A 25,840-nucleotide genomic window follows, 5' to 3' on the forward strand; every position below is an offset into this window, starting at 1 on the left:
CCCGTTCCTTATAAGTAATGGCTATGTTCCCTGTCAGGGGCCACAGTGGCAACACCACGGCTCCCCAGGAATCAGGCAGTGTGTGCTCTATGACATCCTAGGGCTTTTAAACAGAAGAAACAAAACCACACACACTCTTGAAGACACTAAGGCGCGCTGGCTGAAGGAGAGGACTCCATGGAGGGAGGTGCTGGAGAGGAAACCCCCAACAAACTGCTAAGCTGCCATCTTTACTATTTCCCAGGGGCCTGATCATGAGGGACTCTGCTCCAGAAGATGGTTCTGGGCCCCCCTTGATCAGGCTGTGTGCACCTGTCTGCGACAACACTTACTAAACACGTTCCCTCATGCAGAATGTGGATGCTGCTGGGTTTGAGGCACACAGAGGTCTCTTTGTCTCATATGGTGAAAGAGAAGACCTTCCCCATATAAATGACAGAACTACTATGGAATACATAGCAGTTGTTACGGTAAAAGGCAACACAAGGCAGGCTTGTGAGCACACCTCTACAGAGAGATTTTCGCCTTTCTCTCTAGTTAAGAGTCTAAATGTAGGTCAGATTTGGAGCTGAGCATGCCCAGGCCCGACTTGCAGGCTATCACTGGCGAGTCGGTTCAACTCCCTGCATCCTCAGCTTCCCCCTGCCTCTGCCGTCTGCTCATGTCCATGGTGCTACAGAGTCCGGCCAAAGACACAGAGGACAGGGGTGCCTGGGAGGCTCAGTGGTTAAGCATCTGCCTTTGGCTTAGGTCATGATCTCAGGGTCCTGGGATTGAGCTCCGCACTGGGCTCCCTGCTCAGTGGGGAGTCTGCTTCTCCCTCTCTCACTCCCCCTGCTTGTGTTCCCACTCATGCTGTGTCTCTGTCAAATAAATGAATAAAATTGTAAAAAAAAAAAAATGACACAGAGGGCAGAGAAGGCTGGGGGTTCAGGAACCTCCTACCACCCCTCAGGAGAAAAATAATATATGCATATGTGAATGTGCTGAGTTTTCCAGGCCAGGCCCTTTCTGGCGTGTTAGTGCCCTCTTTGGGGGCTCTGTGTGCTCCTTCCTAGAGGAGGGGTTTCAGCTCTGGATGGAGATGGACACAGCCATGGGCTACTGAGCTGTCCCAACACAAGATGGGCTTTCCTGGGGTTTCCAACCCCAGACAAGCAGCCGAGGAGCTGGATGACCATGCCTGGGGGTATCTGGCAGGGAAGAGGACAGGGCTAGGGCTCTGAGGTGCTGCTCAAAGCACCAGGGACAACCTCTTACCTTGTTAGTAGTGAAGGAATCCCACACGATCACCTTCCCATCCTGGAGGGAAAAGAGTCAACAGCTTAGGAGTTGTCAGCCAGTCCTGACAGGGAGCTGCTGAGAATGCTCGGGAGAGCTGTGTCTGGCTGGGCAGCGTGCAGGAGACCTCAGAACCTCCAGCCAATCTCTGAACAACAGGGAGGGGATGAGGGGTTGAACTGTCCAGCCCGATTACAGGCTCAGTTCTCAATGGGACACTGCTTGTGGAATACAAAGCAATGCTCAGAGACTTCTAGACCATTTAGAAACCAAGCACTGATTATTGGTATCTTGTCATCGCCCACACGTCCTGACAAGAAGCTAGACAGGGGTGAGACAGACCCGAAATTACCTCGAGGTACTTGCCAGGGTACTTCCTCCCTCCCCACCCCTACCAGCCATCCTGGCTTCTGTGCCCCGTGCTCCCCACTCTCTGGGCCAGAGCTTTACCAGCACACATTCCAATCTGGGCTGCGCAGGCCTGATATCAGTGTCACTTCCCCACCCAGACGTTTCACATCTGTGCTGAGAACAATGTGCAACTGCAGTCTGTCACGGTGGGGCCCCTCCGCAGAGCACTCGCTGCCAAGGATGGGCTCAGGGCTGGCGAGGCTACTTTCACTGTGACGGCTGCTGCAGTCACACTGGGGCTGTCGGAGGTCACCACAAAGTCGTGTCTGTGTCATACAAACCCACACGAGCCCTGGTCCCTACAGGGCAGCCACCTGCCTGGCATGTGGTGTGCGGGTCCTCTGGGCCCCCAGACTCTGCCTGACAGAGGAAGAAGATGGCCGGGTTGGCCGCCTCCATGGCATGCTTGGTTTTTGTAATCACTGAAGCCGTTTGGAGCTAAATGTGAACAATGATGTAAGGGTGGTGGGGAGAGATGCCACTCAGGGACACAAGCAAGGTCTGACTATCCAAAGTGACATGGTTGCTTTCCTTGCACGATCCACTGGAAGACTTCCGTATTCTTGCTGCATGTGGCTAAAAGGCCCAGGAAAAAAGTCGAAGTGGGCCATCTGCTTACCCCCCCCACCTGGAGCCTGGCTCTCCGTGTGCTGCCCGAGCTGGCCTTCCTTCTGGCGGCTTCCTCCCCAACACTGCCTGCCTGCCGGCCCCACTGCCCACCCACTGTGTGCTCTGGAGAGAAGAAGGTACCCAAGAGGCTAAAATCAGCCATGACACCAAATGTGGGCCTCTCCAGAAGCCCAGATTTATACACCAGGGGCCTGTGAACCTGGAGAGACCACCCCCACCCCAAGCCCGACCCCACGCAGTCAGGCTAATTAATCTCCTGCCTGCGAGAGAGAAGGGCTGCTCTGAGTCACTCCGTCTGCTCCAGAATGTTCCTGCTGTTTCCAGCCTCCTCCCACGCCCACCCCGCTTCTCGTCTTCTCTGCAGCAGAGCGGGATGGATGCGGCGTGTCAGCAACGTCCCTCCTCCCCTCCCTAATAAGAACAGCATGTGAGTGACAGAAAAATCCAGTATCTATTGTACTTTGAAGGACAAAAAAAAGTCAAAAAGGCTAGGTAGCAACATGTGTATCTTGATAACCACTTGGTAAAAAAAAAGGTCTGGAAAGAAATGCTCTGAAATAGTAATCATTTGGGGACAGGGTGGTGGGAGTAAAATGGCTTCTTTGTTCTCTTTTTCAGGGTCTCTTTAACATGGTAACATACATAAGAGATAAATGTTTTATGAACTTAAAGAAAGCAAGTACAACATGACACATTCGATCTATAGGTAATACAGGAGATTAAGAACACCTGTCCTTACCAAACACAACCTGACACAGATGTTGGAGGGTGTGGATTATTTAGATCACGTACAGTTTTTATATTTAAAAGGGCTATTAAAAACCCCAAAATTGTCCTTTGGAAAATCTGGGCTGAAAGTAGGAACGGTGGGAGGGGAGACCAAACTGGCCATAAAAATAGGGGTCTTCAGTTTATAATTTTATACTTCAATGCATGTTACATCAAAATAGACATAAAAGGGACCATGCAGTGATCACCAGACTCCTGAGAGTCACACTTTTGTAGAGGCCCCTCCCTCATGTCAGGGTTGGAAAACAGCAGGAGTGAAGGAATGTCACCTTTGACGGCCTGGCTTCGGCCTCCTTCTCCCCCTCTTGCTCTGGGGAAGGCTGGCTACCATCTCGTGAGCAGCACTGTGGAAAGGTCTACATGGTGAAGAAGGAGGGCCTCCAGTCGATGAGCCATTTTGGAAATGAGTTTCTGCCCTAGTGGAGCTGTGCCGTGACCTCAGCCCTGACCAACATCTTAACTGTAACCCCATGACGGACTCTGAGCCAGAACCATCCATGGGACACTATATCAAAAATTAATGATGTACGTACTGGTGACTAACATAACATAAAAAAAAAAAAAAAAAACCCACCCAGATAAGCCACCCTTATCTGGCTCTCAGAAACCATGTGAAATAATATTTGTTGTTTTAAGTTGCTGAATTTGGAGGTAATTTGTGATGCAGCAATAGATAAAACTAGTACGTAAGATGTAGAAGAGACTATGTCAACTACATAAAATGAATGAAAAATTATACTTTACAAAATACGTATCTTAAATTTATTCTTTAAGGCATAAAAAGAGTTTAGGAACTCTTAAACTAAAAGAAGCCACAAGCACGTATGTCCTCAATTTGGGGGGGAAATGCCCCACTATCTAAAAAATGAATTTAATTCCCAAATATAGCCCTGAAGTATGCTCAGGAAAAAATAATTCTGAATGGCTTCTCAGATACAGTTTACATTTCAGTTATTACCATAAACTCTGAATCCACCCAAATCAGTGACATTCTACAGTCTGCTGCACTATGCTAACTCACGTCCTGTGGAGAATAAGCAGAGGGATTGAGAGCAGACAGGGTTTTTTGAAAAGGAAAGTTCTCTTTCTTCTTCAGTGATCAAGTCAGACCCTTGCGCCCTCCCAGAGCAGATGCCACCTACCTGGGAGGAGCTCACGATCCTCCTCTTATCTTTGCACCAGTCCATGCAGAGAACCTTGTTCCCATGGCCTTTGAGGGTCCTCCTGGTCTTCATGATAAACTGCCCCAGAGCTTCCACCCGCTCAGCCACCTGGTGCACTAGAAGGACAGGCTACAATCAGTTCCGTCACCAACGACTGGATTCTGAGCCATACGCCGGCAAAGGGATGACATGGGTCTTTGGGGCTACAGTTTGATTCTCCTGGTTTGGTTTTGTTTTACTATTATGCCTTCATAACTCTCTTTTAAACTCAGGAGAGGGTAGAGACAACACTGTCATTCTCACTTTGTGTTTAATACCCCACATCTTTCAGAGCACGTCTATCTTTGTGTGCTGAGGGATCAGCAAGATGACCTCATCTACAGAGACAACGTGCCTTCCACCACACAGAATTCTCCTGTTGAAGGGCCATAGCTCTGCAAGGTGGGCAGGATGAGCAGCAGAGCGAGACCACTGTCCCCATTTAACAGGTGAGGAGACTGAGGCTCACAGGGTTCTTTGGCTACAACAAGTTCAGACAGCCAACTGGGAGAGAAGCTGGGGCTTTCGGTTCTTTTACCCACCTTTCCAATCACAAGGGAAAGTGACTTTACAAGAACTGTCCCATTAGGTGGCGAAACGTGCACCCACGCTGCTGTTCGGCAGGCACTGTGACTTCTGGCTGAAGCCCCTATACCTAGCACAGGCTTGGGATGTGTTGGGGGTCTGGTTACGTGCTGCAGGCAAGAATGGATGAGGGAGCCACCACATGGTATGCCCCCGGGGTTACTGAAAACTTCTGGTGCCAATAAAGATCAGTATTCTACAAGTCTAAACACGTGACCTACAGGGGCAACCCACACCAGGGAGGAGCTCCAAAAAGGAATCTCTCAGGGGCTGGGCCCAGGCCTCTCTTGAGCCTGTCACTGAGGAGTCCCAGAAGGAGCCACGTTCCCATGAAGAGACCGTCATGTCCCAGCCCCACATCCAGAGATGAGGAGACTGAGGCTGGGGGACCCCATGGCTTCGACCCCTTGTGCAGTGCCCTTCTGGTTAGAGGCTGTGCCAGAAGGAAAAACTGGGGCCCCAAATCACTCCCCTCCACTTCTCCTTCCTCCAACTCTCCCAGCTGGGCCTTTCCCCCAGGCAGGTGAGAAGGAGGGAAAGAGGCATCCGAGACAAGGGACAGGCCCAGGAAAGGTGTGGTGTCTCAGCACAGCGGCGCAGCACGGTGGTTGGGGGGTTGTGAGGCAAGGCTGCCGGTGGCCCTCTTCCTTCTCAGGAGCTGCCGCCACATGCTGGGAAGTGCCACCTCCCTCATGGAAATGGGGCAAGAAGGGCCGGACTGGGCTGTGGTTTAAGCCTCTGACAACAGCACGACTTCTCAGAAATCCTCCCTCCCTCCCCTCGGTCTCTCTACACACTGCATTGTCTATTTCCTAAAAACAAGGAACTCTGACAGAGCCACACAACACATTATCAAAGTCAGAACATAAACACCGAAGTGATGCTACATCCAATCTGCAGACCTTACTGAGTTACTCTCCATTGTCCCAATAATATCTTTACAGCAAAAGAGAATCCAAGAACCATGGGCTGCCCTCAATGGTCATGTTTCTTTAGCTTCCGGTTAGAGTTTTCCAGCGTGGGCTTGTCTGCCGCCTGCTCACGATCAGACGCTGGCAACGCGTGTTTGGAAGGATCGCCACAGACGGACACCGAGTCCCCACCAGTGCGCCCTGTCAGGAGGCACCTGTCGTCCCTGGGTCCCATCACTGGCACTGTACACGCTGACCATTCGGTTGAGGTGGTGTCCGCCGGGTTTCTTCACTGGAGAGTTACCATTTTGCCTTTTGTAACGAAACTGTCACTCTTCAAACTCCAATACCCTCGTTTCAACATCTGTTCATGATTCTTGCCTGAATGGGTGATGATGATGGTGGGCAAGTGATTCTCCTAATTCCATCATTCCGTCTGCATTTTTAGCTGTCTTACTAATAAAAGGAGCCTCCCCTCTTCTTCAGTGTATTTATTCACCCATTCATATTAGAGGGACTCATGGATTCTTACCTTATTCAAGGGGTTATAATCCCTCAGCATTATTATTTATTTTAACACTCAACTAGTCACTGATTTGCTCCGTGGGACCCCTGTCAAGCAAGTGCCCCGACCTTCTGACATGTCCCTATTGTTCTCTAAGCATTTTTTAAAAAAGATTTTATTTATTTATTTGACACAGAGAGAGAGAGACAGACAGTGACAGAGGGAACACAAGCAGGGGGAGTGGGAGAGGCAGACGCGGGCTTCCTGCTGAGCAGGGAGCCCAGTGTGGAACTCCATCCCAGAACCCTGGGATTATGACGTGAAGGCCGATGCGGGGCTCGATCCCAGGACCCTGGGATCACGACCTGAGCCGAAGGCAGAGGCCTCAACCCACTGAGCCACCCAGACACCCCAAAACATTGCATTCTTTATTGCCACAAATGGCACAGCAGTTTTTTATAGATACATTCTTAAAAAAACACTGAATATAGTTTAAAGATGGTGACTTTTCTAAATTCTTATAGGCCATTTATACAAGTCTGTACCAGCTCAGAGCTGTGAGCACATTTTATCTGGTGTTTTGTTTGGAAACTTCACATTGATATCATTGCTTCTTTCCCCAATTCAGCATGGGGACAACCAGAGCTATTTTATGTCCCTCTCATGAAAATAAAAAAAATTAATGAATTAAAAAGATGACTCACCCAATCGATATGGGGCCTTCCTTATCTAATGTGAGCCTGACCACATCCTGGCTACTAATAATTTTTTTCTCACTGCATTTTCCTTTCCATATATAGGTTTACTCTAAACCCACTCCATCCCATCTCTATCTGGTAAATCTCACATGTGTTAAATTGAAGAGTTACAGCTTGAATGAGGTCTCTAGAACCCTGAGTACCTGCCGGGTATAGAAAAGAATAAGACAGTCCCTGCTCTTCCCGAGCTCATGGTCTGCAGGGGGCAGAGCGCAGCTGTAGTGAGGTAACAGAGGTGGTGGGGAGCCCAGGGTAACCCGGCTGACTCTGCCGGCAGCTGTGCCATTAGGAGGGGACGTCACAGGTACCTGGTTTTGAAGGATCCATGGGAACTGGAGTAAGGAAAGGGGAGGCTGAATCAGCTTCCAAATTTTGCACCAATAAACGGTCTTTGATGGCCACTATTTGGTGGAAGATCTAAGGAACCGAGGATGAAAAATTATCTAAAGCTAATTCTAAAAAATTCATTTTGCAACCCAAGTGTCCATTGATAGAGGAATGGATTAAGAAGATGTGACACACACACACACACACACACACACACACACACACACAAAATATGGCATACTTCTTGTAGAAGAATGAGATCTTATCATTTGTGACAGTGAAATAAGTCAGAGAAAGACAAATCCATATGACTTCACTTATATTTGAAATCTAAAAAACAAAACAAATGCAGAAGCAGACCCATAAATACGGAGAGAAGACTGAGGGTTGCCAGAGGGGAGGAGGTGGGGGATGGGCAAAATGGGGGAAGAAGAGAGGGAGGTACGGGGTTCCAGTTATGGAATGAATAAGTCATGGGGACAATGGGGGGATGGGAACCTGGGTGATGGGCATTAAGGAGGGCACACGTGGTGTGAGGAGCCCTGGGTGTTATACTCAACTGATGAGTTATTGGATGTGATATCTGAAACTAATGATGTACTATAAGTTGGCTAATTGAATTTAAATAAAAAAAGAAAAAATACTAAGTCACGGGGATAAAATGGGATAACAGCATAGAGAGTACAGTCAGTGATATTGTATAGAGCTGTTTGGAGACAGATGGTAGCTACTCTTGTGAGCAGAGCATAACCTACAGAGTTATCAAATCACTGCTGTACACCTGAAACTAACGTAACACTGTATGTCAGCTAGATTCAATTAAAAAATACAAATGAAAAAATTAAAAAATGGATCCTCTCTGATTCTACCCCTGGACTGAATGGGGTGAGATATGAAAACCCTCGAACACTTGGATGGAAGGAAAACATCTGCAATCACATGACTTCCTGTGTGCTTGAGATTTTGGAATTGCTCCAAAACATACATTTGCTAGACACAGAAAAAAAATCTCCCCAGAATTCCCTAATTAAAAGCTGGAGAGGCTAAGCAATGGTGCAGTCTTTCAGACGGAGTACTACATGCCTCCATACAGTAAAATCAAAATATTGACGTTAAACAGAATGGCAAAATGATACGGGGAGCTATGGAATCCATTGTGTTAATTTAAGATTGGGCTCAAACTCTGAATCTAGGACAATCCCAAGTATGCTCACAAATAATTAGCACAAACATAAAATCATAAGTTATGAAATACATCAAAATATTCAAAGTGGCTACCTCTGGGTGGTGGGGTTATGAATGGCTTGTTTGCTCCTAGATTTCTAGATTTGTTATAGTGGGCCTTGGTTTATTATGATGGTACCCTAGAGATACTTGTGTGAGCTAGCTTGTTGCAATTATGGACACAGAGCCGAAGCAAGGGGAGAAATGAAAGGCAGGTTCGCTGCAGGCAGCATGGGCGAGAGCAGCAGCGAGAAGATTAGTTTGTAGGGAAACTCACATCCAGCCTCAGGCTGCACAGCATAGTTCCTTAAAACTTGGAAAAAGCCAGTCAATGTATTTGCTTCAGACTAATCCAGAAATTGGTTTTCCTTCGTTTCTCCTTAAACCATAAAACCAGAATAGTCCAAGGCTGCTATTATCATATAGCCTTTGAGAACAAAACCTTTCACAAAGTTACACTGATAAGAGATAGAAAAGTGAATAAACAGCATCTGATGGTAAGTCCTGTGACTTGCCCAAATTTCCTCTAGATATGTACTCAAGAAATTACATACATCTTCTTTGAGTGGCTTTGTTCCTATGCTAGATTAGAATCTGCCCTCAAAGAGGCTGGAAATCTGGAAGAAGCCCCCCACAGCCCCGACAAGGCTACCATACATGCTGCCTGACATAAACACAGTGTGCCTCCTGCCCTTCCTGGCTCACTCTTCTGTTTAATTTCAAGTTAAGGACTCTTTAAAGTTGAACTCTCATCTTTGTTCTTGATCTTGACTCTCATTCCAGTTCTCATTTTTTATTATCAAAGCAGGAAGTGCACAGATGGCTCTACAGTGAAAAGTACCTCTACCTCCCCTCACTCCCCTGGACTCCCTCTAGAGAAAACAAATTTCTCATGCATCCTGCCACAAATTCTCAAGCATCCCTTGTTTAAGCTAATGAGGTCATCTTACACTGTTTTGTACTTTTTCAATTTCATATTGAGACCTTTTCATACACATACATGGATTTTTTTTCCTTTTTAATGTAAATCTCCATTGCCTGAGAGATGGCCTAGCAGGGTGAGAAGGAGAGCTAATATGAGGAGCCCAAACCCTGGCATCTACCCCAACCCCCATTCTCCCTTAGAGTAGCTGCAGAAGCTTAAGGCATTCCCTTTATGCTTCCCTGGATCTCAACAGTCTCCTCATCCATAAGGTTACGGAGAGGAGGGGAAGGAAAGTTTTTGTGCCCGAGGACTGAGGCTGAAGCAAGTCACCCTTCTAGTTTTGAGAACTGTGGGATTGGACTTCCAAAGATCTCCATGTCCTAATCCTTGGAACCTGTAACTATGTTACTTTACATGGCAAAGGGGGCTTTGTAGATGTGATTATGTTAAGGATCTTGAGGCGGGATGATTACCCTGATTTATACAGGTGGGTCCACTGTAGTCATAAGGGTCCTTATGAGAGGGAGGCAGGCAGATCAGGGTCAACGAAGGTGATGACAGAAAGGTCAGAGGGTGTGGGGCCACAAGCCAAGGATTGCAGGCAGCCTCCAGAGGCTGGAAAAGGCAAGAAAGAACCTCTCCCCTAAAGGTTCCAGAAGGAATGTGACCCTGAAGACCCACTATAGACTTCTGATGTCCAGAACAGTAGAAGAGTAAATTTATGTTGCTTTAAGCCCCTATGTTTAGGGAAATTTCTACAACAGCAAGAGGAAACTAATATAAGCTATAACTTCATGATTCTAAAATGTCTTACAATCAAGGAAGGAAACACTTACCCATGGTAGAAGGTAAGCAGAAGGCAGGGGAAACATCCCGAAACATCCTGTAAGGGGAAACATCTAGGGAGGAGGAAGCTCTGAAGGAATAAGGTGAAAGGCAGGGGCCCAAGGCCCCGGGCTATGGAGTTTCATGTAGGCTGGCTTCCCCTTGGGACCCATATAAGCCATTTCCTCTATTTAACGGTGGCCAAAGTTCTGACTTCTATCCATATGGAGACAGACCTTTCCACTGTGAGTCCACAATTCAGCCCTGGCTTCTGAGGGTACTGCATCCTTGGCAGGGTGGGGGTTCTGTGTTGAAAAGCTCTACCTTGACTATCTCTCTGCCTTAAGGCCATTTCCCAAGTCAAGGAAAAGGCTGAGAGGTTCCCTGCAGGCAGTCTGCCCTGCTGAGGACCTCCTCTGCACAGAGCCCAAAGGGACTAGGCACAGAGCTGAAGTGAGGCTGGGCTGGAGTTCTGACTGCCTGGGCTGGAATCCTGGTCCCACCACTTACTGGCTGCAGTCCCCTGGCAAGTCCCTTCACTCAGTTTCCTCATCTGTAACATGCAGAAGTCAGAAGACTGACCTCAGAGGCACCCACCCCACACAGACAGCATCATCGACAGCATCTGTACAATGCAGGAACTGGCAGAGTGAAATGAGGCAGACTTTGCCCAGTGCCTCCCAATTGCTGTTCCCTACCGCTCGCTGACAACAGAAGCCCAGCTTTATCTGGGGATGACAATGTGTCCAGTTCACTTCTCCCTTTCCCAGTCTTCCTTGCAATAGCTATGTGACCTACTTCTGGCCAATAAAGTACAAAATCTGTTGGGAGAAAGGAGGCTTTGGGGAAAACTTCTGCTATCCTGATAAGAAGGAAAACAAGAGGCTGGTGCCCACATTGCCCCTTCTTGCCCTGGAGACAGAGGTTATGTATGGAGCTGTGGCAGTCATAGTATAATCATGGGGCTAATGCCAGTGTTTTCAGGGTGATGGAGAAGAAAGCCTGGAGTCTGGGTCCTAGATGGCACACTAGGCAGCTGAACCAAAGCTAGTGGTCATTGACACTTCTTCCTGTGATATAAGGAAAATAGCTCCCAATTTGCTTTATTTGGGGTTTATGGTTCATTGTAGCTGGACACATCCCTAAATGATAAGCGGTTTAGCATGTCTCTGATTTAAAGAAGTCCCCTTGGAAAGAAAGCACACTCTATAGAATCACATCATCTGCTTCTATCAAGTGATTTTCAAAGAAAGGCATCAGGCGCTCAACGACCTAGCATGAACCCCATGTTTCTTCTCCAAATAGATTTTAAAAGGGGTGGCACCAGATAGAAATGGTAGGAGCCTGAGGGGTGCCTGAGGGTACCATGGCGGGGGTGTGGTGTGGGGGGAGGCTGTGCTCAGCAAAGGGGAGCTGCCACCCTCGGAGCTGAAAAGCAGATAAAGCCACTTCCCCAAGCCTGGCCCTGAGCCCAAACTCTGCTGAGGACAAACCATCTGACAGTAAAGAGAAGCGGATCCCACCAAGAGTCATTTAACCTGGCTATTTAATTGCTGGCTCATAAAAATCACAGAGCCGTTTCTGAATTATGGTGGTGGTCAATAATTAAGTTTATTTAAGAGTGGCATTGCTCTTTTATGCCAAACGCACCGCATCCATTCAAAAGCTTCTTTTGCTTTTTTTTTTTTTTTTCCCCCCCCCCCCCCCCCCCTTTCGCTTTTCCCTTTTGCTTCTTCTCCTCTGCCTTTTTCCCTCATCTGGTTCTCCACACCCCCTCGCCCAAGGAAAGGGGGCAGAGTGGAAAAACGAGGTTTTAAACTCAGAGCCTGGTTCCTCGTAAAAGCAAAACTGAGAAAAGGCTCCACAGTGATGGAGAAAGCTAAATGATGGAAAAACAAAACGGGAGTTTACCCTAGGCCGCGCCCACCAAGGCTCCGACGTCGGCTACGGCCGACACCCCCCTCCACCCGGCTCCGGCAGGAAGGCAACCAGTTCGCAGCTCCCAGGCAGGTGATGGAGGGAACTGGTCCCAAGATCCTTCAGGGGGTAGGGTGGGAGGTAAGAACAGCGGCCAGGGGCTGCTACCACAGGCGCCCCCGCCCAGAGGCGGAACGGCCTCCGCTAGCGGAGGGTGGGGTGTGTGCTCTGCAAGGTGTCCCGCGTCTCCGCGGGCCTCCCCGCTCCGGCCCCACGGCCGCGCACCCCGGGGCTCCGGGCCGCGACCCGCGCCTCACCTGGCGCCCGGGAACCGGGGGCCCGTCCCTGGCGCCGGCGCAGGCCTGGCTCCCTCCGCGGGAGGCCCAGCGCCCACCCCCAGCCCCCGCCAGCCGCGCTCCCCCGGGGGCCGGTCTGGTTCCCTCCGCCCGCCTCCCGGCGCGCAGCCCCCGCCCCGGCCCGCACTCACGCTCCACGTCGTGCAGCTTGGCCCGCTCCTCCTCCAGTTTGCCCTTGAGGCTCTCGGCCTCGCTCTTCAGCGACGCCAGGGTCTGGTTCTCGTGCAGCCCGTCGGTTGCCATCTTCGCGCCGGGACGCGGCGGGGAGGGAAGCGGAGAGCCGGGATGCGGGTGAGCGGGCGACCGAGGCCTGGGCTGCGAGCGTGCGGGAGCGGCCCCGCGCAGCTCCACCGCCGTCTCCCCGAGCGCGGCCCCGCCCTCCGGCGCTGACGCGGCGGCTGCGAGCCGGGCTGCGGCGGCCGACTCCCCCCCCCGCCCGCCACACGGGCGGGCACCGGCGCCCCCCCCCCCGCCCCCCCCCCCCCCCGCCCTTGAACCTGCAGTACGCTGGCGCTGTGCCCAGGGCGATGCCCTCGGTGCTGCTGCTGCGCACACCACCCGGGAGAAACCGGGAGTATCGTGCCCATTTTACCGGTGGGGAAACCGAGGCTCAGTGATGGTAACGTGACTTGCCGGAGGACACGCACCTGATGAAGGACCAAACTGGGATTCCAACCCAGGACTGCCCGGCTCCTGGGAGCCGGTGAAGTCCCGCTGACACGGCCTTCCTACTCTCCCCTTCCCCTGCACCGGTCTCCCCTCAGTGGGCCTTGATAGGCTGCCCAGTGGCTGCGCCTGCAGAGTGGATGAGCGATGACTGCCCAACGAGGCCCAGCCCGCACCGCTCATACACTGATACCGGCCTCACCTGGGTGCCGCTCCCCACAACGGATGGGAAACGTTCCTCCTTTGTTGACTTAAATATACAAAAATAAAGCGAAATCTGGCTTCTGAGAAGCTGTAGAGGCTTTGCGGCATTAGGAAGCGCACTCTTGGTTTTGCTTTTCCTCTCTTCACATAGGGAATTAAGTCCCTGGCCTGGGGTCAGCAAAACGAGGTGCTGGCAGAGCCGGGGTTAGTATACAGGGGTCCAGACCCGGGTGTTTGGACCCACACTCCGTGATCTCAGATGTGTCCCTTCTGAGGCAGCTTCCTCCACCCCAGAATGAAAGGTTACTAGGGGCAATGAATTTAGTGGGTATTTAGGGGTAACTAGCGAATTTAGTGATGTCATGGCAGGCTCAAGCATCTCTTTTTCCCAGTCCCCGGCAGTGCCAGGCACTGTTCCAAGCACTTTACATTAGTAAATTGCAGTGATCACCCTGAATAGATACTGTTGTCCCCATTTTACAAACGAGGACACGGAGGCACGGGTTAAGTGATCTGCTTGAGTCACACCTTGAGAAAGAGGCGAAGGCAGAATTTGGACTGAGGCAATGTGGCTTCTTCGGGCTACCTGCCTTCTGGACTTCAGTGGGGAGGATCCAAACCATGGCTTCTCCCTTTTCCTCTATCCATGACCTGGTGTGTATATGTGTGTGTGCGTGCGTGCGCAAAATGAGAAGGCTAATTTAAGGTTGTAAATTCCAGAGCAAACATTCCCAAGAGGATTTGGGGGGCTATCCTCACCCCTTACTCCCTGAACAATCTAGCCTCAACTTGTTGTCCTGGGCAGCTCTTTACCAAAGAAAAGTTGGAAGGAATCTGTATTCATCTATACATGGTGGTCTAGGAGGTTAGATTCTGAGCTCCTCAGTTTCCTTATCTGAAAAATCTACTTCATTGGGCTGTTACAAGACTTAAGTAAGGTAATGTGAGTGAATCTCTTAGCAGACTTCTCCATCATAGCTTGTGTGTATTAACTGCCAGCTAGCTCCCCTTTCCCTTTCCATCAGTGTAGTTTTATTCATCATTTATCCTCAGTATTTAGCATAGTAATTGATGATGGTAGGTCCTCAGTTAATGTTAGTTTATGAAGTGGATGTATTAAACAGAATATGTAAAATATATAATTAAAATGAAACAAATATGAAATGTCAATATATAAATATAAATGCTTTAGATACATGCAACTACTTATAAAAGCAAAAATATGAACTGTGCTTCAGAGTCTGTAAAGCAAAAGTTCAAGATAGCACCAGTCCCATCTAGGTCATTCTGCCTGAGGATAAACCCTGGCTGTGTTGTGTGGCTTCAGGTGATTAACTTCTCTGTGTCTCAGGCTCCTTAACTGTGACTGGATAACACCTCCCCAGAAAGGCCTCATTGGGGTGACCACGCAGCACGTTCAGAGCTGTGCCTGACACAAACTGTTTGCTCATTATTATTAAGGCTCCCTGATACACTTGAGCAATTCGCCCGAAGTAATTCAAATGAGACACTAGGTCATGGGAGGTACTTCTCAGCAGGGTCACCTCAGGCCTAGCAAAACAGCATCCTCTCATCACATCCTCAGTGACCCCTTGTGGCCCATCCTGGGATGTGTGCCTGCCTGTGACCTGGGGTGAGCGGAGCTTCACACTGGGGTGTGCCCTTCTCTGGAGGTCCTCTCTCTAAAACAAACCCCAAACATCCTCCATTCTAGAGGTCCTACCATCTAGAGGTAAGGTCGTGTGACTTCTTAACAGATGGCAAAGTTTGCAAAGTGCCTTTCTGTACTTTGGTTTTAACTCCTTTTTCTAAGTAAGGAAGAAGGAGATCAGAAAAGTTGAGGTCCTCTACATTTCAGCAGGAGTGGAGTTACAGCGTTTCGCCTATTCATGAAAAGGGCCTGGGACAGGGCGGGGGGGGGGGGGGCTGCACAAATGCAACCCAGGTGGAAATTTACTGTCAGTCTTTGGATGTCTCCTCAGCCACAAGAGGGTGTCCGAATATTTGGGAACCCCCAAGTGCTTGTGGAGATAGCCTGTGACAGTTTCCTGGAAAAGCTCTCCAGGCGGAGTCTCTGCCCTGGGGAGAATGTTCGATGCTACAGGATGTGACAACAGGGACTCTGGGCTCCCAGTATCCACAGAAGAAACTGTTTAAAAAAGATTTTAAAAATAGCTAAGATTAATAAGTAGCACTGCTCCAGGATGGCAGGGCCCCAGAAAGCAGGTTTATTTTAAGAAGCAAATGTCATCAGTCTGATGATGTACAGAGCCACGTTTAGAACACGGTGTGCTGTGGATAGAAGCCCGTTACACTGAGCCTGAATCTTGTGATGTCATGATTATGACGCTGTACCAAAGCCTGTGTGCCTCTCCGGGCTGTTTACTTTCCGTTAGCTTTACGAGAATAATTTTTTTTTTTAAAGATTTTATTTATTTATTTGACAGAGAGAGATCACAAGTAGGCAGAGAGGTAGGCAGCGAGAGAGGAGGAAGCAGGCTCCCCGCTGAGCAGAGAGCCCGATGCGGGGCTCGATCCCAGGACCCTGGGATCATGACCTGAGCCGAAGGCAGTGGCTTAACCCACTGAGCCACCCAGGCGCCCCACGAGAATAATTTTTTAAATGTAATTACTGTCAGGGGTTACAGTGGGACCAAGAGGATGAATACTGAGTTTTCCTCTTCAGTTGGATAAAATGTAAAAATACTCTTTCCTCTCTTTGGCAGATGGTTTTAAAACTGTTGATAATGAGGCATTTCCAATTGGGATTTTGGAGAAAAGTACTTTACCACTTTTGACCAGCTGGGGGCTCTGCTGAGCTGTATTACTGAGCCCGGCTCTGCACATCCGCTCAGGGCTAATTTCTAGGGCTTCCGCCATGCTATGGGCATGCTACAAAGCCACCTCTAGTAAGGACTGATTTATGTTCTTTGAAAAATGTAAGGATTTATATTCAGTCCCTGGCCCTCAGCATCTTAGGCCTAAGGAGCACATTTCCTTGAACTTAATTTTGCTTTCTACAGAGGCCCTGGAGGGTCCAGTCTTCAGCAGAGCTGGAAATCTGGATCATGGCCTTCGGAGAGGCACTTTCAGGCTGTCTGTTTGCCAGAGTCTATTTTAGCTTGGTTACTTGTCAAGCAGACAGAAAGCAAAAGCAAAAAGCATTAGCCCTAAAAAAGTAGTAATAGCTAAAACATTCATTGAGCACGGCCTCTGCTGGGTACTGTTTTAAATGCTTTATCAAATGAACTCACTGAATTCTCATAAAGCCCTATGAGATAGATGTTATTGTTCCTATTTTACATATTTGAAAACTGACCTCCTAAGTCAGAACGCAAGGAACATAACTACGATTTGAACCCCAGAGGTCAGAGGGTTCACACCTTGAAATCCCCACATTATGCTGCATCATTCAGCCCAAGAGTGTTCAAAATGTCTGTGTGAATAAACCGATGGGATGGTGACTCATCTGTCACAGGACCCTGATATTAGCCATCATTTTAAAACAATATAACTACCCGAATTCTTTTAAAGTGGCACTTACGATTTCTGCACATGTTGAACAGTAGCTGAGCTGTTGAGATTTCTTGAAAACTGGTCTCAGAGCCCGTTGTTTGAAACATTTGTCACAGGAGCCAAATACATTAACGAGAAAGGTCTGATCGCACATCTTTAATCCAAAATGAAACTGAAAAAGAGAGAGAAAAGGACGTTTGTGCAGGAGAAAAGCCAACAGAAACAGTTTTTTAAACTGCATCTTCCTTTGATCACAATGGTTGCTCAGACTTCTACATGTGGGATAAAGTATATGCAGTCAATTTATAACCTTTGATTTATTACAACACACTGGGTCAACACCAGCTCGTTTATTTAATCAGTAAGAAAGTATCAGAATAGGTTTTCTGGGGTTACCATTTAATCCTGTGGCGCTCCACAGTGGAAAGTGTCATTATAATAGATATTATAATTTAAAACTTAAAAAAAAAAAATTCTTTCCCTAAAGGTAAACTTTTGGAGGGAAGATGAGAGTCAGAAAGTGGTAGAACCTGATTTCAACCAATACCCCAAGGCTGAGTAAACATAGTGTTGGTTCTCTGCAAGGGACACATCCCATTTATTAAACACTGGACAGCCACAGACCCAGGGCCCCTATCTGTTCATCCAGAAGTCAACCAACAGGTCAAGGCTACTGAAGGGAGGGCAAACACAGAAGCAAAACCATCTGGTGGCTGAGGGTGCTGGCTCTGGCTGTCCAGACCCTGGCTCCACTTCTTAGGCAGGTTACTTGAGCTTCTGTGGATCTTTGCTAATCAATCACATGGGGATCTTAACATCTACCGTAACAGGAGAAATCACCAGGGGATTTATGAAAGGCAGTGCATAAAGCTTAGCTCAAGGCTGGAATATAATGGATGTGAAGCTGCGCTGTGAGTGGCTGTGGGGGCAGCAGCAGCAGCAGCAGCAGCGGGAAGGAGGGGTGGGGGATGAGGCTGGAGATGTGGGAAATGCAGAAGTGAGCCTATGGCCACATTTAAGGCAGAACGTGATGAAGGCCTTACATAAAGCAATGGTGTAGGATGGTTTCGGGCCATGCTTGAGAAGAGGGAGCTAGACTTGTTGACGTGGGGGGATAAGGAGAGGGAGAGGTCCATGAAGCCTGCTGGGTTTCTGTTTGGGAGGCTAGGTGTTGCGGTGTCACTGCTGGAGATGAGGACGAGGACCTTAAGGGGGGCAGGGGACAACCATCACAGCCGAGCCAATTTAATAGGTGTTTCAAAGAGTGGACCACATCAAGGTTCAAAGAAATGACCCCCTGAGTATAAGGAGGTTTGGGCCACTGGTCTGAACATTTCAACAGAGCCAAATTGGAGAGGAATGTATTTGTAGGGCAGGTGGCAGTGGGGACACCTCAAAGGGGAAATGTCTGCCATGCAGAGGTCACCCTGGGACTGGATGAAGAATGGGGAGAACGAACTGGGGTGAACTCCTACAGCAAAGGGGCAGCTGATAGTAGTTCTTGAGATCTCTATGTGACAGAGAAGGAGAGGGCCATCCCGTAAGGATGAGAGATCAGAAGAGAGCCAGCCACCGATCACCACGGAGCGCTTGGCCCTGACTGCTCACAGCCACCCCAGGAAGGAAGCAGATATCCCTGTCGTAGCTGGGGAAATAACTCAGGATTAAGTAAGTTCGAGGTCAGCAGTGGAGCCTAAATCTGTGTGTAGCGGGACTCCACAACCCTTCTCGTGAAGCTGGTGCAGTCAGGATGCTCTGCCTTTTCATAAAATATGAGTTAAAGAAGGCTGCCCCCTGGAGCCTAGCCTTTGGCGAGGATGCAGTAATGCTGTCCCCCACTGCCCAGGCCTGCCAGTCCCAAGGTCATGCTGAGGACTCCAAGTAATAGCATTAGGAACGTGAGCCATGGTTTTTTCAACAAGGGAGCAACGTCATGCGAGCGGATTATTCCAGCATTTGTGCTTCCAGAAGTAGGTCAGAGAGAGAATGCACAGCAGGAAAATCAACTAGGGTAAGAGGTTGTTATCGTGATCTGGGGAAGAGGAAATGAGCTCTGGACAGAGCTGGGGGAATGGAAGATGAGTGGAACTGTGGGAACTGAGTGGAGAAGGAATCCCAGGATGGCCAGGAGTTGCGAGAGAGCAAGAAAAAGGGAAGGAAAGAAAATGCCAGTATTCCAAATCTGGGGAGAGACACTGTTCTCCTTCCCAGACTGAATTTTAAGCTTTTTCAAATGATAAGGCTGTACATGTTTATTAGAACTGGAAACAGAAGGACAGGAAGAAGGAAAATTAATCACATGCATGCCCTATACTAACAAACTGATTGCTGTTAACATTTTGTTTTCTTCTAGTGTTTTCATGAACATATGTTTACACTTTAAAAAAATCAGAATTGTATGCAATACATAATTTTGAACTTTAGTTGTTTGCTTACTAGTGTTTTTGTCTACATGTGCCATAGCGTATTCTTAGAAAACATCATTTTCTCACGGAGACCATAAGCTTTGAGACATATCAACCTTAAATCATTTCACATGGCTAGCATTTTGGATCTGATTGGTTAAGCATGGGCAAGCTACAAACTAAATTTGATATATTACAGTATTGAAAACTATAAATTTTATACATGGGCATTGTGAGTCTGGAAAAATCAAAAAGGCATAAGGAAGAAGACAATCACCTATAATTCCACTGCCCGGAAAGACTCCTGGTCCGTATTTTGGCATATGCAAGAGTAGATTTTATATTTTTTATATACTGATGTTTTTCATTTAGCATTTATATCATGGCCAGATTTAATTGTAGTGCGTTCTACCATCCTTATTGTCAATAATCCTTTTTATAATGAGGGAACTTTTAACAGCTAGAACAAATGCTTCACTGAGCATTTTGACAAGATAAAAATGTCCCATTTTAACAAGCCTTGGCATGAAGTTGTTCTGCAGTAGTCCACAGAACTTCTCAGACCTACCCCTAAGCCCAAGCCAAACACAAAATTTCCTTGATATGTTTCATCTAAATAAATAATTTAAAAATTACCCCCAAAATCCACCACCTCGTATTTATTTTTAAGAGTTCAGACCTTGGGGCACCTGAGTGGCTCAGTTGGTTAAGCGTCCGCCTTTGGATCAGGTCATGATCCCAGGGTTGTGGATTGAGGCCAGTGTTGGGCTCCATGCTCTGCAGGAAGCCTGCTTCTCCCTCTCTCACTCCCCCTGCTTGTGTTCCCTCTCTCACTGTGTCTCTTTCTGCCAGATAAGAAAATAAAATCTTAACAAATAAATAAAAGTAGAAGACTGCAAACCAAAGACAGAAAGACAGGCGTGAAAGTCCCTACGACTTGCTCTGTGTTCTCTCCCCATATTTAGAATTGCTGCATATTCTTCTAGACTTTTTTGACATCATAGTTAAAACTTGTGAGTTACACAAATATGGCTATTAGCTATTTGCTTTTTTAATCCAATTTATTCTGTTAGTCCTTACAGATCTGTTTTTTGATAATAGTTTTAATATTACTCTATACCATGTAGTATCATGATTTATTAAACCAACCTCTTATTATTGGATATATAAGATATCTCCAGTTTTTACTTTTAGAATAATGCTTCACTGACCCAGTTGAAAATGGGTAAAAAGCCCCGCATGCTTTGCTGCTGGGAATGTAAAATGGTGCGGCTGCTGAGGAAACCGGATGGCAGTTACATAAAGGGTTGAACAGAGTAGTCACTGTATCACCCAGCAAATCCACTCGTAGGTTCATGTGCCCATGATAACTGAAAATTCATGCTCACATGAAAACTTACACATGAATGTTTATAGCAGCATTTAAGCTTAAAGTGCAAACAACTCAAATCCGTCAACCGATAAATGGGTAAACAAAATGTGGTATATCCATACAGTAAAATGTTATCTGACAATAGGAAAGAATGAAATTCTGATCCATTCTGCTAAGTGAAATAAGTCAGACACAAAAGGCCACTAACTGCCACTCAATTTCTATGAAATGTCCAGGATAGGCAAATCTGTACAGACGGAAGGTAAGTGAGAGGTTGCCCGTAAGTAGAAGAATGGGGTGTGATTGCCTAGTGGGTGTGGCGTTTCTTGTCTGGGGTGAGGGAAGTGCTGTAGAATTAGATAATGCATATCATTGTGTTTATACTAAAAACCACTGAAATGTATGCTTTAAAATGCTAAGTTTTGAAGTGTCTGGGTGGCTCAGTCAGTTAAGCATCTGACTTTTGATTTCAGCTCAGGTTCTGATCTCAGGGTGGTGGAATCGAGCCCCACATCAGACTCTGTGCTCAGTAGGGAGTCTACTTGAGATTCTCTGTCCCTCTCCTTCTGACCTTCCCCACTGTGTGCCCCCTTTCTCAATCCTTTAAAATAAATAAAAATTTAAAATAGATAAAATGCTGAGTTTTATGTTATGTGCATTATCTCATTAAAAATTAGTTTTTAAATACAAGACTCTGAACAGACACTTCACAAATGCAGACATTCATATGCTCACTAAACATATAATGCTCAATATCATTAGTCATGTAAGAAATGTAAATGAGAACCACACTGCTATACCAATGTTTATATACTGGAATATCTAAAATGCAAAAGACTGACCATTTGAAGTGTGGGCAAGGTGTGGTGAAGTGGTCTTGTCGACGGGAATATAAATTGGTATGTCCACTTTGGAAAACTGGTTGATAAGACCTACTAAAGCTACACATATATATAACCTGGGAGCTGGCACTTCTACTCCTGGATGTATACTCATCAGAAACAAATAATTCTATTCTCAAAGAAAAAAAAAAGAAAAGAAAAACTAATTTCATAGCAGCTTTATTCACAATAACTCCAAACTGGAAAAACCCAAATGTTCATCAACAGATTAGATAACTTGTGATGTGTAATAAAAAGAATAAACTTTTGACACACATGACAATGTAGATAAATTACACAGACTTATGACTATATGATGTTTGTATCAAAACATCTTCCTATTTCAGGAGTACCTTGGCTCAGGACATGGTTTCGGGGTCTTGGGATCCAACCCAGTAAAGAGCTCCAAGCTCAGCAGGTGGGGACGCTGCGGGGGTGGGTCTGCTTAGGATTCTCTTTCTCTCTCTCTCCCTCTGCACCTCTTCCCCTCTACTCCTCCCCATGGCTCATGTGCCCACATGTTTTCGCTAAAATGAATAAATTTTTTTTAAAGATTTTAAAAAAGATTTTATTTATTTATTTGACAGAGAGAGAGAGCACAAGCAGAGGGAGTGACAGGAAGAGGGAGAGGGAGAAGCAGTCTCCCCTACTAAGCAGGAAACCCGATGTGGGGCTTGATGCCAGGACTCTGGGATCATGACCTGGGACGAAGGCAGATGCTTGACTGACTGACCCACCCAGGTGCCCCTTAAAAGATTTTATTTATTTGGCAGACAAAGATCACAGGTAGGCAGAGCGGCAGGCCGAGGCAGAGAGAGAAGCAGGCTCATCACTAAGCAGAGAGCCCGATGCGGGCCTCAGTCCCATGGCCCTGAGATCACGACCCAAGTCAAAAGCAGATGCTTAGTCGACGGAGCCAGGCAGGCGCCTGAAAATGAACAAATCTTTAAAACAACAACAACAACAACACTCTTCCTCTTCCATAAGCTGCATTCTGAGACTTATACTGACATGTAAAGTGTTACCTGGATCAATTTTTAAAGCTGATTGTATGACTTTACAGATGCCTGTTTTTTTCCACCCGAATGCCAACACTAAATATATTTTTAAAACAAAACACCTATTATTTCAAAAGAAATGCATATAGGTCGTAGAACAATTAGAAGATGCAGATTACCCACCACTACCGCGGTTCACCTGCGCTCCCTCCTCATGAGCGCCCAGTCAACACCTTGGTGTGTGCACACAGAACACGTACGTGAGCATGCAGGAAAACCCGAGTATGCTAATATATGGTTAGCACATACCTACCTTCCACAGAGTCAGCACTCGGAGCGCCCAGCTGAGAAGTCAGAGTTGTAGCTCCAAGGTGAAGGCGAGAAAGTAGAAGCTGTACCTCTAATCTCCTTATCTGGGCGTCGTGGCTCAGAGGCTTTGACCCTTCCCACGGGCAGTCACTGCCCGTGGCAAACTTCTGCCCATCCACAGCAGATGCCCTTGAAACTTCTGCTGACCTGCTTCTCGAGCCCAGTTCTCTGACCTCTGCAGGAGGCAGCCTGGGCAGGCTGGAGCCTCATGAATGCATGGTCTGCTTCACTGAGCCATGCTGACATTCGCCCCAACTGTCCATCAGCAACTTCCGCCTGCTTGTCCTCATCCCACCAGCTCCTCTCATCTCGGAAGTTCTGCCCACCATCAGATTTGTGGGACGGATGGAGAGGTGGGAGGTGTGCCCTTCCCCTCCCCCATGCATACATTTCTCAGCCCTGCAGGCCCCCTTGTCTTGTTCCCAGACAAGATCTGCTCCTTCCCAAGGCTGACCCCCAGTCCTGCCCTCTAATAGGACCTTGCTCCTGCAGCTCTGTCTCATCTCGCCAGCATTAACATGAGCGCGGGGAAGAATAAGATGTGGACCTGCTCTCCAGGAGCTTCCAGGGTAGCAAAGGAGATAGACACTGTCACTGGCTGATAGCCCAGGGGGAGTGTTGCAAAACAGTCACAAACCCTGACCTATGGGAACCAAAAGGGAAGGGTGATGAGGAGCAGAGAAAGGCACGGAGAAGGGCACAGGTGCTGATCAGAAACCCAGCCAAGTGTCTGCCAATGGCTCCTCAATTCCCTCACCATTTGGGAGCCCATGGAGACAGCCTGAGCCAGAATTTAGGGCATATTTGCTTTCCCTCTAAAAATGTTTATATATTTTTTACAGGGTATTATGAATCCATAAAAAGATATCAACATCTTCAAGTATACAATCCTTAAAAAAAGGCACAAACCTTGTGCACCTAAGAAAAATGTAGTCTCCTAGCAATTGAAAGAACCTGACCCGGGACACCTGGGTGGCTCAGTCCTGTAAGTGCTCGACTCTCAGCCTCACCTCAGGTCTTGATCTCAGGGTTGTGAGTCTGGGCCCCAAACTGGGTGTGGAGCCTCAAAACAAAACAAAAACCAAACCTGACCCAATTCATTTGGTAATTTATTTTATTGATTAAAATACTTAAAAGTTCTACTTTTCATTTCTTCCTGTACAATGTATCTAAGTGAACTAAATCATTTATAATATGAAAAGACATAATCACCTATCAGGGCGACATTGCTTCATCATCATATATTATTTCCACCCCTAAGATATATGTCCGTGTTAGAGAATCACAACCACAGCCTGGGAATCTGTCAGAAGCAGAGGGCTGGTTGGGATCCTCGGAATGGCGCCCAGGAGCACTGGGGCCACTGGCCATATATGCTAGCAGGGCTGGTCAAATGACATTGTGTGCTCTGAAAGGAAGGAAAGAAAAGGTTTGGGGGAGGTGTGTGTTGGGGGCGGTGGACAAGGGATAGTCCGTCTCCACAAAACTTGGGAAATGCTGGTTTATCCTAAGGAGGAATTGACATAATTCTTCAGTTATTTTTATGGGAAAAATTTTAAGAACATATTTGAATGCTGAAAAGATAGAGAAAATCATTTAAGTTGTCTTTTAAGCTTAGTTTTGAAAAACATTATATGAACTATGAGAAAGTATGGCAAGTGTGTTGGCAGATAATAGTTAAAGAAATGTTCTTTTAGAAGAGATGATAAATGGGCATGAATTAATCTTACTAATAGATTCGTTTTAGAATATATGTATATAAAATACTTCATATGATTCATCTCAGATTGAATATTCTCTTACAAACTAGAGGAACCTGAAATTATAAATGTTTTTGCATGCAGGAGCATTTTTAATAAAAAGTGAATGAACCCCAACCCCCTGACCTCGGGGCAGGAGGCCTGGGGGTCAGAGGACTTTTGACAGGATCTTGTGGCCAAATGGGATTATTTCCTGGAGGACGCAGCCCTGGACCCCACCTGCGGCTTCATAAATGTACCAGGGCCTCACAAAAACATTAGAATACTTAGGAGACACAGGGCTCCCGGATCCTATGCCCTCTGGGTGGGGGAGTCCTGTCCCAAGACAGATCTAGAAAATACGGGCCTTCCAGGAATCCCAGTAAAAGCTGGCTGTGCTTCTGAAGGTAGACGTGGCCTTTCCAACCCCAGCTAGTGTGTGTTAATTCTTACAGAATGACAGTGGTGACACCATCACCGGGAGCAAGAGAAGATGTGGCCCATCTTGGAGAATTCTTACGTTCTTCCTTACATCACATTCCAAAGCATTTCCAGTTCCAATAATAATCCACATCCCTCATTTTCGCTCTTCATGTAGCCTCTGAGGGAAAAGTACACTTACTCTCTTTTCTCCTGCTATAACCTATTGAGAAAGCCTAGCTTAAAACTGCTGGGGATCTGAATCATTTCCAGAGCATGTGGAGAGGGGGTAAAAGGAAATGTAACTTGAAAGAGATATTTTGTATCCAACATCAGCTGGGATGAATCCGCCCGGTTATTTAGGAGAGCCTGAAATTAAAACCAGAGGAAAAATGAATAAAGAAACCAGTGCATTCTGCTTTATGATTGTCTAGAAGTCTAGAGAGAGGAAAACACAACTCCACCATCGCTGAAAAGCTCCTTTCAAAATCATGTCAGCGAATGCACAAAAAAGCCTTTTAACAACACATTCCCTTGGTGAAATGATCTATGCAGGATTTCCAATCAGCTCTCATGAATATTTACTTACGTGCTCTGTTTCACCTCAGAAGTTAATTTCCCACA

The 25,840-nt window shown here is 47.1% G+C and overlaps 2 protein-coding genes across 5 annotated transcripts in view; both read right to left on the reverse strand.

The window, feature by feature from the left end:
* The window catches only part of GNB5 (G protein subunit beta 5), a 43,822-nt gene extending 26,621 nt beyond the window's left edge, over window positions 1–17,201 (reverse strand). The window contains exons 1-4 of one of the 3 annotated variants that reach the window (XM_059372839.1): window positions 17,061–17,201; window positions 12,778–12,889; window positions 4,254–4,390; window positions 1,261–1,302 (exon numbers count right to left, since the gene is read on the reverse strand). In XM_059372839.1, coding sequence (XP_059228822.1) covers window positions 1,261–1,302; window positions 4,254–4,390; window positions 12,778–12,889; window positions 17,061–17,186 — 417 coding nt within the window. In that variant the 5' untranslated portion in view covers window positions 17,187–17,201. Of the gene's footprint in view, window positions 1–1,260; window positions 1,303–4,253; window positions 4,391–12,777; window positions 13,046–13,293; window positions 13,429–17,060 lie in introns of those variants that run through there. The other 2 variants (XM_059372841.1, XM_059372840.1) reach the window with 2 other exon arrangements.
* Window positions 17,202–24,153: 6,952 nt separating this feature from the next.
* MYO5C (myosin VC) overlaps window positions 24,154–25,840 on the reverse strand; it is a 91,592-nt gene continuing 89,905 nt past the window's right edge. For both annotated transcript variants that reach the window (XM_059372842.1, XM_059372843.1), the window contains exon 41: window positions 24,154–25,585. In XM_059372842.1, coding sequence (XP_059228825.1) covers window positions 25,433–25,585 — 153 coding nt within the window. In that variant the 3' untranslated portion in view covers window positions 24,154–25,432. The remainder of the gene's footprint in view (window positions 25,586–25,840) is intronic.

The sequence above is a fragment of the Mustela nigripes genome, chromosome 13, assembly GCF_022355385.1.
Source record: "Mustela nigripes isolate SB6536 chromosome 13, MUSNIG.SB6536, whole genome shotgun sequence".
NCBI lineage: Eukaryota > Metazoa > Chordata > Mammalia > Carnivora > Mustelidae > Mustela > Mustela nigripes.